The sequence below is a fragment of the Meriones unguiculatus genome, chromosome 6 (genome assembly GCF_030254825.1).
Source record: "Meriones unguiculatus strain TT.TT164.6M chromosome 6, Bangor_MerUng_6.1, whole genome shotgun sequence".
NCBI classification, from domain to species: domain Eukaryota; kingdom Metazoa; phylum Chordata; class Mammalia; order Rodentia; family Muridae; genus Meriones; species Meriones unguiculatus.
The window spans coordinates 34,209,985-34,224,574 of NC_083354.1; the positions used below are offsets into that span (position 1 = coordinate 34,209,985).

General features: G+C 43.8%; 1 protein-coding gene across 13 annotated transcripts in view; it reads right to left on the reverse strand.

Moving 5' to 3' along the window:
• Positions 1 to 14,590, reverse strand: part of Golga4 (golgin A4) — an 87,227-nt gene that overhangs the window by 30,805 nt on the left and 41,832 nt on the right. For 10 of the 13 annotated variants that reach the window (XM_021652221.2, XM_021652219.2, XM_021652218.2 and 7 more), the window contains 2 exons: positions 6,303 to 6,481; positions 1,825 to 1,956 (listed from right to left, as the gene is read on the reverse strand). In XM_021652221.2, the coding sequence (XP_021507896.1) occupies positions 1,825 to 1,956; positions 6,303 to 6,481 (311 nt within the window). The remainder of the gene's footprint in view (positions 1 to 1,824; positions 1,957 to 6,302; positions 6,482 to 14,590) is intronic. The other 3 variants (XM_021652212.2, XM_060385078.1, XM_021652216.2) reach the window with 1 other exon arrangement.

Sequence of the window (14,590 nt, forward strand, 5' to 3'; positions counted from 1 at the left end):
GCTGCCTGAAGAGCAAGTGTTGGTGCAGTGTGTACATGGACCATACCGCACTATGCCACGGTGGCACACGGGGTCCTACAAAGCCACTGCGCACCACAGACAGACTAGTAAGACAGAATATCCACAACCTCGACTTTAGTATTTTTTTAAATGTATTTCATTGTATGTACATTAGTGTTAAGTTGTCAGATACCTTGGAATTGGGGTTACGGACAATTGTGAGCTGCCATGGGTGCTGGGAATTGAACCTGGGTCCTTTGGAAGAACAGTCAGTGCTCTTAGCCACTGAGCCATCTCTCTAGCCTGACTTTAGTATTTTTAAGTGTACTTTATAGAGGAAATGTTAAAATCTGTTAAATTAGGAAGGGTTAGGCCTCTGTGTGTGATGTGTTTGACTTTTCCCTCTACCTGAAACATAGCTATAATGCTGTCAGTTCCTTGAAGACAGTGCTTGACGCCACCGCTCAAGGCCACACACAGCAGCCCTGAGCGCTAGTCCCGGCTTCATGTGTGTCACACTTTGTTTTTAATTTCCACACCCCTGTTCCTATTTTATGCTGATGTACTATATTTTAAACATTAACTTCTTTCTGGAACAATAGGGAATATAAATATGTGCCTACATATTTGCCATTTTCCTTTCTTTCATTCTTTCTTATTTTCTCTCTCTCTGTGTTTCTTTCTTTCTCCTTGTTTTCCTTTTTGGCTTTTTGAGACAAGGTTTCTCTGTGTAGCCCTGGCTGCGCTGCTATGCAGACCAGACTGGCCTTGACCTCAGTGAGCCCCTGCCTCTGCTCTGATTAAAGGCATGCACCACCACACCGAGGAAGTTCCAACCACACTTCTTCCCTAGCCTTTTTTTTTTGTAAACATTTTATTTATTTATTATGTATACAGGGTTCTGTCTGCATGTAAACCTACACACCAGAAGAAGGCACCAGATCTCATAGATGGCGGTGAGCCACCATGTGATTGCTGGGAATTGAACTCAGGACCTCTGGAAGAGCAGCCAGTGCTCTTAACCTCTGAGCCATGTCTCCAGCCCTTCCCTAGACTTTTTAAAATTGTACTCTAAATCCATATGCCTATGTCCCCTCCAGAGATTATAAAACGTGCTGCCGCAGGCAAGACTCAGTGCTGCTGGAAAGCTCAGACAACCAGAGACCAGAGGGCAGCGGAGGGAAGAGCAGAAGGAGGGAGGGAGTGTCTGACCCCACAGGGCAGGTCCAGGCCTTTTGAACATGTTTAAACATATTACTTTATGGTGATAATTTAAAGTATTTTCTGGGTAATTTCATGTCAAAACAATTTATGGTAGCTCATATAAAAGGTTTTTATTGTTTTAAAATATCAAATCACATCATTTTGTGCAAAAATCTGAATCTGCTTTTCTGACTACTATTTTGTTAGTTCAGTAGTTTGCTAGGTTTTTTGTTTGTTTTTTCTTTTTTTTTTTTTACTCTTTTTTAAATATCATATGAATTCAAAGTTTTGTTCTTTAAACTTCAATTCAGAAAAAACTTCAGAAGCCCATTAGTACAGCCAGCATGCGGGGCTTTGAGACAAGTGCCCGTCTTTCCCTTCCCTCGTCCTAACCCTGTCTAGGGCAGGCTGGAGGGGGCAGGTAAACAACCCAATGTGAGCTGGGCACATGAGACATTTGACTCCACGCAATAAGCACTAGGTAACACGCTCTCTTCGCTTCCTCCTGTCCTCTCATATACCCAACTCAAGGTGTCTAGCAGCCTTGAGTTAGCAGTCTACCTCAGCTGAGTGGATGGCAGCTCTGAGGTTTACCTCCAGGCAAAGACAAACAGCACTTACCAGAGCCATTTTCATCTGCTCACGCAGCTCCCTTTCCTGAGCCTCAAGCTTCCTTGTCAGCTCCTGCTCTTTGCTGGCCAGCTCCTCTGCGTGCAGCTTCCGAAGCTCAGCAAGCTGTTCCTCAGAAGTCTTCTGAAAATGAGCCAACAGGTGAGTGAACGCACCCAGAAAACCCACAGGACTCCACAACTAAGTCATCTTTACAGAAATTAGGCATACTCATAACTTAAGAGTTAACACAGGAACACTGCAAAGTCGTAGCAGTTAAAGAAAGACCGAATGTTTTCCTCTTGATTGGAGAAACTGAGGGCTGCCCTGGGGTCCTACAGGACTGATTCCACGTCCATAACCTGCAGTGGACGCCCACAGTTGGGAGAGGGCAGAGGGAAGGCAAGAGACAAGAAGGAAGGCTACTCTCAGCAGAGAACTTCACTGCGCTCAGCTGCACTTAGCTATCCAGGAAGGCATTACTTGTTAAAGAGTTACTGGCTTTGTTCTTTCTTGGAAAGGAAAACTCAACTTTAAAAAAGCATCAACCTTCCCTATATAAATCTAAAAGCTAATATAACTGAACAGCAAAAGAATGAGGGAAACTAGGAGACAAACATTTATATGTTAGAACAGCCAACAATTAGCATCTAGAGAGATGTCTCAGCGGCTAAGAGCAGCCAACAATGAGCCCCTCGCCACTACTAAAAAGACAGTGGCAAGGGTGGCTACCATGCTGAGGGAGGACTCTATGCCGAGGGAGGACGCTGTGCCGGGGGAGGATTCTGCTGAGGGAGGGAGGACGCCGTGCCGAGGGAGGACACCGTGCCGAGGGAGGACGCCGTGCTGGGGGAGGACGCCGTGCCGGGGGAGGGCTCTGCTGAGGGAGGGAGGACGCCGTGCCGGGGGAGGACTCTGCTGAGGGAGGACGCCGTGCCGGGGGAGGGAGGACGCCGTGCCGGGGGAGGACTCTGCTGAGGGAGGGAGGACGCCGTGCCAAGGGAGGACACCGTGCCGAGGGAGGACGCCGTGCCGGGGGAGGACGCCGTGCCGGGGGAGGACTCTGCTGAGGGAGGACGCCGTGCCGGGGGAGGACGCCGTGCTGAGGGAGGGAGGACGCCGTGCCGGGGGAGGGAGGACGCTGGGAGGATGCCGAGCAGCCCCTCAGGCGCAAGGCCTGTCCGCAGCAGCAGTGCACTGTGCAGCCCCAGACAGCATTCAAGAAAGGAAGGAAGAACGACACGTGCCCGACCTCGTGCCCGACCTCTTACACATTTACTATGCGGTAAAGACAGCGGCACGCAGGAGGCAAAGGGGACACTAGTAAACACATGTTTTAGAACCTGATAGCAGTCCCTGGGAAAAATTTCGGTCAGAGAAAAGATGTTGTCATAAACAAATGAAAGCTCCAAGTGTTAAAAGAAAACAACCAAACTGGGGAAAAACCAAACCAGCCACAAAGCCCATAAATCACGGTGATTCACATCTGTAATCCCAGCACTAGGGAGTGGGAAGCAGGATAAACAGTTAGGGGCTAGCCTGAGCTACATGGTGAACCCTGCCTCAAAACCCAAAGAAAAACATACAAAGGACAAAATAAAAAAGCAATGGTTGCAGAATTGGGCAAGTGAGTGTTCTGGGTTTTGTCATAACTAGGACTGAACCCAGGGCCTTACACAGCTAGGAGCAAGCTCTAGACCAAATCCGAAATCCCACAGGAGTTTTAAAACAACTAAACGCAGACCACTGAGGTGGGTCGGCACGTTACAGTACTTGCAGCCAAACTTCTGCTCTGAGTTTGAGTCCCAGTGTCCATGCAGTGTAAGGAGAGAACCAACTCCCTTAAGATGTCCTCTAACCTACATACAAATACACACTCATACTCACACACAATAATTAATTAATTAATTGACTGATTAATTAGGACAAAACCAGGAAGCAGTTAAACAATAAAAACCTTAAATATCAAGAGAAGAAACCTTTCTATTCAACAGAAAAAAAGCTATGTGAGCAATCTCCTTATATTCAAAGGCTAATCCCCACCATCAGGAAAGACCTTCTGCTTAGAAATAGAAACAAAAAGCCAACCCAATATAAGAATGAGTCAAAGCTTTGATCAGGCAACTAACTCCAAGTGGAAGAAGCACAAATTTCTTTCCAGCATAAAATGCTTATCCTGCTGGCAAAACTTCTGCCTGTAAGACCTAGGAGGACACCCCTCTTCTCTCCCTAGAAGCTCAAGGAGAAGGAAGGCAAGCTATCTTTCATGAGGGAGCCCCAACACCTGGCTGTAAAAGTCTAAACCATCTCTCATGGGGCTTGTAGCAAATAGACCAATAATTTAAAATACATATCACTTTTGCTAGAGAAAAAGTGGGTTCACTTTAAGAATTTGCACGTGAAGAGAGCCAGCATGCAGGATGCTACCGACAATCAGCAGCAAAGGCTGGAAATCTAATACCCAACAGTCAGAGACTGACTCAAGTATGAGAACTTTATACAAAAAAATGCTGAGAGCCTTTAAAAGAAATGGCCGGCTCAGGTGAAGAGCAAGTACAGAACAGTGGACAGAACGCACTGTCTTCTGACTGGAGACATTGAAGGACACCAGACAACACTGAGAACCAAATGCAGCAACCATCTCCGTGAGGTATTTAGAACAAGCACTGGTTCTGTTTGGACCCAGTACCCAGGGCTAGAGATCAGCCAGGGCTCTGTGCACACCCGGCTGACTGTCACCCTCTCAGCCCCAGCCCTCCCTGCATATTCTCATGCTTGGACTCTTTTATGCTTAAAGTGCATGCAAATGTGCTTGTCTTGTCATGTGTTTCTCATGTGAACACCAAGTGAAGCCAAAGGCTTGGGCCCCATGAGTGTATAAAAACCAAATAAAGGAGTAACTATCCCTTAAAACATTTAAATACCCAGTCTCAGTCACACACTCTCAAGTTGGAGAAGCCTTCTTGACTGAGCTCTGAGGGTACACACAAGCAATCTCTCTTCCGGAGCCTCAAGTCGGAGGCAGTAAGGAGCTTGAAGAATTGAAGGACCCAGAGACCTGCCTTTCTACCAAAGTGCTTTTCCTAAAAATTCAAATTGAGACAGCCAAGGTTAGGAAATGAGGAAAACTGTGAAAGCAGAAAGCTGGTGCAGATGTAACTGAACTAGGGGGCCGTGTTTCAGCCCCAGCAAGAAGCAGAACTTGGCAGCATTGGCCACACTGTTCTGGCTTTAGAGTCAAGGATAGAAGAAAGGGGTTATGGAGTCTCTCCCCAACACTAAGGAAAGTCGCTGAGGCCAAGCATGTGGCAGGGCCCAGAGATGCCATTATGCAAAGCTGTAAAGGTGAAGCATTGATTGTTTTAGAGACCCCAAGAGGTTAGAGATGCCAGAGCCACAGGACACCTGTCAATGAAAGCTGCTAACAAAGAATGGAACCAGCCCAGGAGAAAGAAATGTGTTTCAGCCAACACAGCTGAAAGCAGTTGAAGATATGAAGCGCACTCTGACATCAGACATGGAGATGCAGAGTTCAGAGTTTGCCCTGCTGGTTTTAGGTCTTGCTTTGGTCCAGTATTTCCTCACCATACGCTCTCTTCCTTCCCTTCTGGAATGGTAATATGTATCCTGTGCCATTGTATGCTGGAAGTATGTGATCTGCCTTTTCATTTGATTTTATAGATTACTGTTAACAGATTGCATAAATCTCAGAAGAGACTTTGAACTTCGTACTTTTAAACAAGTCTGAGACTTGTTAAAGACTATGGAGACTTTTGAAGCAGGACTGAATTCATTTCTGCATTACGTTAAGACCGCAAGCCTATGGGGGGCAGGCAGTACAATACAGTTGTCTGAATAGGAATGGCCCCCATAGACTCTTGTTTGAATACTCAGTCTACAGGAAATGGCACTATCAGGAGGCATGCCCTTGTTGAAGGGGTGTGGCTTTGTTGGAGGAGGAAGTATGTCACTAAGGGGGTAGGCTTTGAAATCTTAGAAACACAAGCCAATTCACTTCCTGCTGCCTGTCAATCTGGATGTAGAACTCTCATCTCCTCCAGCACCATGTCTGCCTGCATGCTGCCATGCTTCCCACCATGATAGACTAAACCTCTAAAACTGTAAGCCAGCCCCAATTAAATATTTTCATATATACATATATTAATAAACAAACTTCAAACTATACATACACAAACATATATACACATATATATTATAATATACTTATATATTACACACACACACACATATATACACAAACTTCAAATTGACTTGTTGTTTTTGAGACAGGGTTTCTCTGTGTAGCCCTGGCTGTCCTGGACTGGCTTTGCAGACCAGGCTGGCCTTGAACTCACAGAGCTCCCTGCCTCTGCCTCCCTGAGTGCTGGGATTGCAGGCGTGCCCCACCACACCTGGCTAACTTGGCTCTTATAATCAAAGACTTGGGAATGGACACGAGAGGAAGCCATTTCCACCAAAGCCACCCTTACCTTCACCATGCTGGCGGCCTCCTGTCTCACCCGACTCAGCTCCTGCTGCAGGCGCAGGCGCTCCTCCTCACTGGCCCTCTCCACAGCCTTTATCTGTTCATCCATCTCGGCCTTCATTTTCCTCTGTGCTTCTTCAGTTTTTTGGGCTGTACTTAAGGCTTTTTCAAGTTCCTCAAAAGCTATAATAAAAACACCAGAAACAAGTATCTCAAGATGCAGTGTCATCCAGCTCAAGTGTTTCATGATCAATTTACAGCATCTAAGAGCAGCTGCAGCAGGACAGGTCAGAAGCTGCATCGCTATTCTAAGCCATAGTTCTGAGCTCTTCAACAAAGCCTTACAGAAGTGCCCCATCACTAAAATCAATGTTTTGTTGTTGTTGCTGAATTCTGGGTTAGAATATCAGGACTGCTTACATGAGCCTAAGTTCAAAACTTTGAAAACAGACTAAATCACTCACATCCCCCTGCTCTGCCCACCAAGCATCCTATGGCTAACAAAGTCGGCAGACAAGTCAGGCCACTTCTGCTGATGCAATGTTAACTGGACTGTTTGCTCCACAGTGTTTAGGTTCTCCATCATCAATAAGTACGTAATGCCACTCACGAGGACTCTTTTTCTTTTTTTGTTTTTTTGAGTCAGGGTCTCACTATACAGCGTGGCTGGATTCAAACTTGCAATTTTCCTGCTTCCTCTTCCTGAGTGCTGGGGTTTCAGGCATGTGCCACTATGCCTGGCTCACTAGGCCATTTTTAAGAATGGAAAAACAGTTCTTTGTAAAATCGTATTTTTAGACTTTTCAATCATAATATAAAAGAGCAGGGGCATTGTTTCCTTTTTTAAAAACCATTTACTGTGGTGGATCACATACTTAAACAATGTACTTCTGAAATGAAGCCTACTACTTGCCTAAATTTCACACTAGGGCTGTTTTCAGCTGACTACAAAGAAAATTACCAAACTTAATGGTAAATAAAAAGGTACCACCAAGAGCTGAAAGATAATCCAGGCCCTGTACACATAATCACATTTAAGTCTCCAAGGGGCAAAAATCACTCATTCAACATTCCATCCACACCAGACGCAATGGTACAACAGCTCAGTAACTTGGTACCAAAGTATGTGTTTGTGTGAACCTGTGGATATATATGTGTGCATGAATGCATGTGTATGTACATGTAGATCCATGTCTACATTATGAACAAATAATCTGTGAAAACACTATTGCTACTGTCCTCCTGGATTATTTCCTTCGGCCCTTACAGAAGTCCTGAGACTTACCACTGTAAACTTGTGGTCAAGAAGGGTATACAATCCCATCAACAGTCCACAGGACACAGTTCACCAACATATATAATGTATCTTGTACAACTAACTACTTCTTTAGAAAATGTGGGGGCTTCAACTCAAGGTATCACAGTGAAAAGGTCTTTTACTGACCCCAACTTGGCTTCAGAAAATGGTTCAGGCACAGGAACTATACCTGAGCACAAACACCTATACTAAAGCAATTTTTTGTTTGTTTTGTTTTTCAAGACATTGTTTCTCCGTGTAGCCCAGGCTGTGCTTGAACTCAAAGCTCTGCCTGACTCTGTCTCCTGTGTGCTGACATTAAAGGCATGTGCCACCACTGCCCGGCCTAAAGCAGTTTCTTAATGGTAAATAGCATGAGGTACAGAAAGGGTACGGCTGAATTCTGGAAGCACAGGTCAGTAGTCAACATCATTAAAACAATTACTCTTTGTGGCAACTGATAGTCTTTGATATAAAATGCAAATCTACCCAATATACTCATCTTGCACACTTCAAAGTATAAAACTGGGGCTCAAATGATCTCTGTATTTCAAAGGACCAAGAAATTAGCTAAGATCATTTCTCAAGCATCTTAGTCTTAACTTTACATTTGCCTGTAAACACTAGTATAATACTTAACAAATGAAGATGCTAAGAAGTAAAATATTTAAGAAAAATGGTATCTTTGTTTTATTTAGCTATGTTTTTATTATAAAATCTAGTGCCAGGCATAAGCAACAGTTAGCTATTGCTAATACTCAAAAGTTAGTTCCCTCACTTAAAGCTCAGCCTGAGTATGGGAGACTCCAAGAGTGCTGGCTGCTCAGTCTGTGCTGAAGATGTACCACTGGGAGCGTGAGGGACGGAGCAGGAACAGCGCTTAACACTACAAGTCACCAGCACACTCACACTGCTCCACAAGACGCCTCAGCCTTCTAGTCTACACCAGACTATTCTCTCTCTCTCTCTCTCTCTCTCTCTCTCTCTCTCGCTCTCTCGCTCTCTCGCTCTCTTTCATGGAGGTGGGGGAGTGGGTTTGATACAGGGTTTTTCTCTGTGTAGCTTTGGCAGTCCTGGACTCACTTTATAGACCAGGCTGGCCTCAAACTCACAGAGACCACCCTGCCTCCACCTACTGAGCGCTGGGATTAAAGATGTGTGCTATCATGCCCAGGCACAGAAGTCTCTTAAGTTAACTCTATAAAACCTGAAGAAGCCTTTGACATTCTTTCAAAATTTAAGTGAAATGATAAAAGGCCAGTAGATTTGATCCTAGAGTTTTCTCACTTAAATTTATTCCCTGTTATGTCAGAGAACCAAATAATTTCACAGCTAATAAAATGTTGTAATCTTCTAACCTAGTATCCTCAGTGAAACGCAATAATGGAAGCACCCCAGTCTTCCCACGAGATGGGAAATCTACGTTAACAGATGGACTCCATGGGAGAACTAACGTTGCTTGCTGTATTTTGAAATCTAACATACTGCTGATACTGACCAGGTTCAGCTGAGTAGAAATCTCCCTCACAGCCATGATTTCTGAACGAGTCATCTACAAAAGACTTCCTGGTCTCAGCAAATGGACTGTGTCATATGCTGACAGACACAAAACCCACTGTCTGCCATCTCCTCCTTTAAAGAAATAGTAAGTATTTTTCCCAGAGCATTAAAGCACATTCAAATATCCACATAAAATAAGCAGATGGAAACATACTCAGACCTGCTGTGGATACCACAATGAGAAGCACTTTCCTACAGGAAGTCTGCTTCTAACAGTGTCTAGTAGGAGAGAGTGAGCGTTCACCTGGGAACCAGACTGTGTGTGTACAACCCTGCAAACGCCACACTCGGTGAAGCAGCAGTCACACTCTACAGTGCAGGCCTGAGTCCCAGTTCTTTCCTGACTGAAAGCACGCTAGAGCTGCAACGAAGTAGTGCAGGAGTGTGTTCTGAATGCCCATGTCATTTCATTTTTAGTCGTGACAAAGGATAAGCGAGTGAAACGAAAAGCGTGCATCAGCCCCAGCTGACAAGCTGTGTTCACTGGCATGCAGAGCCATGTCAAGGCACACACTGGAAGCCCAAGCACAGACAGCTGCACTGTTGGAAACACACACTGTGTCTTCCAAAACAAAATTCAATGTACCTCAGGCAATTTTTATTTTTAAAAAAAGAAAGGAAAAAATAACAGTATAAATATATTTTCAAAACTTAGTAGGCAAAAATGAAAACAAGTAAGTATGGCTGTGATGTGACCCTTCGTGAGCTAAATGAAACGCAGGGCTGTGATGTTACTGTAAGCTACTCACTTTCCACTTCAGATGAGGCTTATCCTGGATTTTTTACATAAAAAAACAGGTAAATGAGCAGGACTGGCAATCTGCTGCTCAATAATCCTATCATGTATCAAATTCTGAGTGGATGTTGTCTAGTAAGTAGACAAAGGGGAAAAAAGAACACTCAGAGAGCCCACTGTTTTCAACAGTCACCTGTTTTCAACAGGACCTTCCCTGTCCTCACTGGAGCGTTCTAACCAATCCTTACAGCAAATGGCAGAGTTCTGTAGTTCTAGGGTGTGACTGTTCCCTCCCAGAGAGCACTCAGAGGGCTCTAGAGGGCTCACAGGACCAGAGCTTCCATTCCAGGGAATAAACAGAGATGCCAACCTCTAGATTAACTGTTGACCCTAAGACACAAAGTAATGATATCAAAAGAATTAAGCTGGGCCTATATTCCTGCGGATAGGAAAAAAAAAAAAAAGCTGCTAAAAGCATGTGTCATTAGGAAAAAAAATCTACTAGAAAGTAAAGGAAATAAAAATCAGTACTAAAAACAAAGGACTTGTACTAGCACCCCACCTATCAACAGTGACCTACAGATAAAGAGCACACCAAAAACAGCAGTTTCCCAGGAGCAAGACCCTTCAGGACATGGAGGTGTTCTCTTTCTCAAGTAGCTATCCAAATGAGCAGGCTTCCTTAATCTATCACATGTCAATCAACGGACTCCAGACTAAAAGAGTCACAGAAATCCAGGTGTGTTCTCAGCCAAGTACAACAAACAAACATACATTAGGTTTTGAAAGGAAGTTATATTTCATAAAAATCTATGTTAACATGTGATTGGCACATATTTTTATTTTAAAAATAAGTAAAAACTTTAAAACATTTTCAGTTTAAGTTATTAGCGTGGTGAACAGGAGTACAGGGCTCCTGGAACTGCCCTGAGTTTTAAGTGTATAAAGATGTCTCTTTCAGAGACTAAAATGCTTGAGGACTGCTCTATGGCTTATGTGAATGGCAATAAAATGCCACCACTCAGTGGCAGAGGTTATCGTGCAATGCTCATAGAGAGCCAGGGCCTTCAGAAGCTTAGGAGACAATGCAACTCAAGTCAGAGCCATTTCCTCAGCCACTTCCCAAAACATGGGACTTGGCTCGTTTTCACAACGGTGTCCCAACTTTCCGACCCCTGCAGATCTACCCAATATGCCATGTTTCCAAGACATCAAATACCTTCATCGTCTCTAATCCTGAAAAATATTACATCAAAGCAAAGCTAAGTAAATTTAAGTGATTACCCACAAATGTTCTTCCAGACATTGAGGCTTTGCAATAATGATGACTGTGTTTGGGACATACAAAAAACCCCAGGAAGAGTCTATTTAAAACAATAAATCTTGCTAACAGATATTCATTTACTATTAAGATACAAAGAAATTACTTCCAAACATGGCATAAAGCTTACCTCAATTTGAACTTTTTTTTTTTTTTTTTTTTTTTTTGCCTGAGAAACATGGAATTTTCTTTTAAAGGCTCATTCTAAGTACCCATAACAAGAAAAAAACAGAAAGAAAGCCAGCCTTACCCCAGTCCTGTTCATACAAGGCTTGGGAAAGGCACCGGGATTCACTTATTGGCATGTGTGGATGCACAAAAATAAGATGTTCAGTGAGACTTGAGATTCAAGGAAACTGTTACATACGCATCAACAACTAACACAGCACTTAAACACACAGGTGGTTTTCGATTTTTGTCTATGCACAAATCTGACACGTTAAAGACACAAAGAATTATTTCCAAAGTTCCCCCAGATTTCAAATGCACTCATTCTACTTCTGTCTGGCTTACTGGGCTGTATCATACAAAAGAAAATACAACATGACAGTAAGAAAGCAAAGGATGTCATGAGTTAACCAAAGTTTTTCCATGTGGCCAATCATTTAAAACATAAATTTAGCAAAGATGGCGCAAGAAAAAGGAAACGAAAGCTTATGAAAGATAGTGCACCCTGAGAAACCTCCTAATCCATCTGAAATAATTTACACATTTAAATAACTATAGGAAAAGAGTGTATGTATGTGTTTGCATTGTGAACACATATGCGTGTAGAGGTCAGAGATCGATCTGAGGTTTTGTTCATCAAAGCCATCCAACTTGCTTTGTTTTCACAGCGTCTCTAACCTGGCCAGGAGCCCATCAAGCAGTGGCCCCAAGAACTGCCTGTCTCCACTTCTCAACACTGGGATTAACAAGTGCAGACCACCATGTCAGCTGCTACAGGTGCTGGAGAGCTGAACCATTTGTAGAACTACACCATTTGTAGTCAGAATTTGGGTTTCTTTAAAAACGTAGAAATATTAAAAGAACATGTTTTTGTTTTAATCCCAGGTGTGGGGACATAGGGCTACTTCGCAGCAGCTGACTATGATTTGCCTTATGCTGTGGTGGGGGCGTGATTTGCCGGCTGCAGACAGTTTTTGCAGTTGTGTGATACCTGGAGTTCTGGGGACTTTTAGAGGATATGTAAGTGCTAGGGCCCTGAGAGGTGGGGTGGGTTGTTGACTGGCTGTTGGTTGCTGTTGGTTGTGATTTGCTAAGTAGTCGAGCTCAAAGAAACAACAACCAGAAGAAATAAGATGTCCTGACAGTGAAGATCAAACTTGCCCCAAGGAACCCATCAGCCCTAATCAGCAGACAATAATGTCGTCCCCTTTGATCCCTGTCTTCATTCAGGCATCTCTTTCCTTTCCTCTCTTATCAAGTGTTAGGGTGTTCAAAGGGAAGAAAAAAGAGCCCATAAAGTAGCAAACGCCGCTGAGCCAGTCTTGTGTGACTAGCACATCACTACCTGAGCTATCCTGCTTCCTTTATTTTGGGAGAGAGTTAATGCTTTGTGGTTTCTGTTTTGCAAGAGCTATATCTGAACCACCCAACAGTAGCTAACAAAAAAAGGCTGAAGCCTTATAGGTAAAATATTTTGAGGAATAAAATCATCAAAGATATAAACTCATCTATGTTACAGACTGTTACAGTATTTTCAAGGGCAAAAGTTTAAAAATAAGCTGCTAGTTATCCACAGAGGAATAGTTACCAAGGAAATGATGTGCATGCACTATGACACACCAAAATGTTAGTACCTCAGCAATATATACAAGCAATCCTAATATGGTGAGAAGTGGTGGCATAAAAAGTTAAATTCTTATAAAACTATGAATTACATAAAGACCAATTCCCTCAAACAGTGATGTCCTTTCATTTTCACCACTCATCTTAAGTGACACCTGGAAGGTATGAAGTCGACAGCTGTTGCACAGTGCTGTAACAACTGCATTTATCTGCTGTAGTGAGAGACTTCAGAACAGCACTGGCCTTCCCAGAGATAGTTAAAGTGCTAGAAGTAGGCTGTAGTGTAAGCGCATCATTACACCCATGTCCTAGTAATTTTTACACATGTGTATGTGGTATGTGTACATGTGTGCTCATGTATTTGGGTATACACCGGCAGGTGTAAGCATGTGCACATTTGTGTTTAAACCTGAAGGCGGCATCAAACATTCCTCGATTCCTTTCCACTTTATTTAGTGCAGCCGAGTCTCACACTGAGTCTGGGGTCTGCTAACTGCAGCTGGCCCAGCTAGCCAGCCCTTGCAATCTTGTCTCTGTCTCTTGCCCTGCACACTGGGATTACAGGCTTCAGCCATTCGTGCCTAGCTTTCGCATGGATTCTGGGGATGTGAACTATGCTTCTCAGGTTTCTGAGCCGAAGTGCTTTGTTCGCTCAGCACGTGCCCAGCTCGTGCCTTAATGCTTGACACAGAATTCTTCATAGGTCAGGGACTGCCTGGGACTTTGTCCTATAACACGTGGCGGCCTCAGCTTACAGAGGACACACAGGAGCAGTGCACTGTGCTCCAAGAAAAGCAGCGGGGAATGTGGTTTACGCAGTGCTAACACCAGAGAGAAGGAGTCAACAGAGTGAGTTATCCATCAACAGTACATGTCCAGAAGTACTTTCAAAATCAAATCCTTACAGTGGAAAATGCATCAGGGTAGTTTCTTTTCTTTGATCACAATTTTATGTAGATACATCTGCTTCTAAAATCCCAACAGCCAGTTGTAATGATGTTACTGTTTATTTGCCCAATGACTCAAGGCCAGGACAGATGTTAACAAAGCAACTGACTTTTACAAAATCCAGATGAGTCCATAGGTTGCTTGTGGAACCTGTTTGCTGGACATTGTCTCCCATGGTTAGCACTCATCTCGAGTTTTCTTTTGATTGGTATCTGTGCTCTACACTTGAAACTAAGAACCAATTTCTGCTAGACCGTCCTCAACTAGGACCATCAGGCAGGACGCAGCCGGTACGCAGAACTAGTTCTCACTACAGACTTAATGTCTGTGTCTTCCTACAAACTTCTACCACAGCACTCAACAGTTAGGACTACAAACAGAACATGTGTAACTATGTTGTCTAGAAGCTTTCCAAAATTAATGTACCTGTTAAATTTTAAACCTCTATTCTCTCCTTCAATACTTTATTTATGCTCTTCTGATACTGACACACTTCTGTGCATGGCCGCACACTGGGCAGCTGTGCACTGTGTTCTGGGCATCTGTGCACTGGCCACACGCTGGGCTTCTGTGCACTAACCGGCTGCACACTGGACATCTGTGCACTGAAGCAAACCCGTCTATAGTGTCTCACAACGC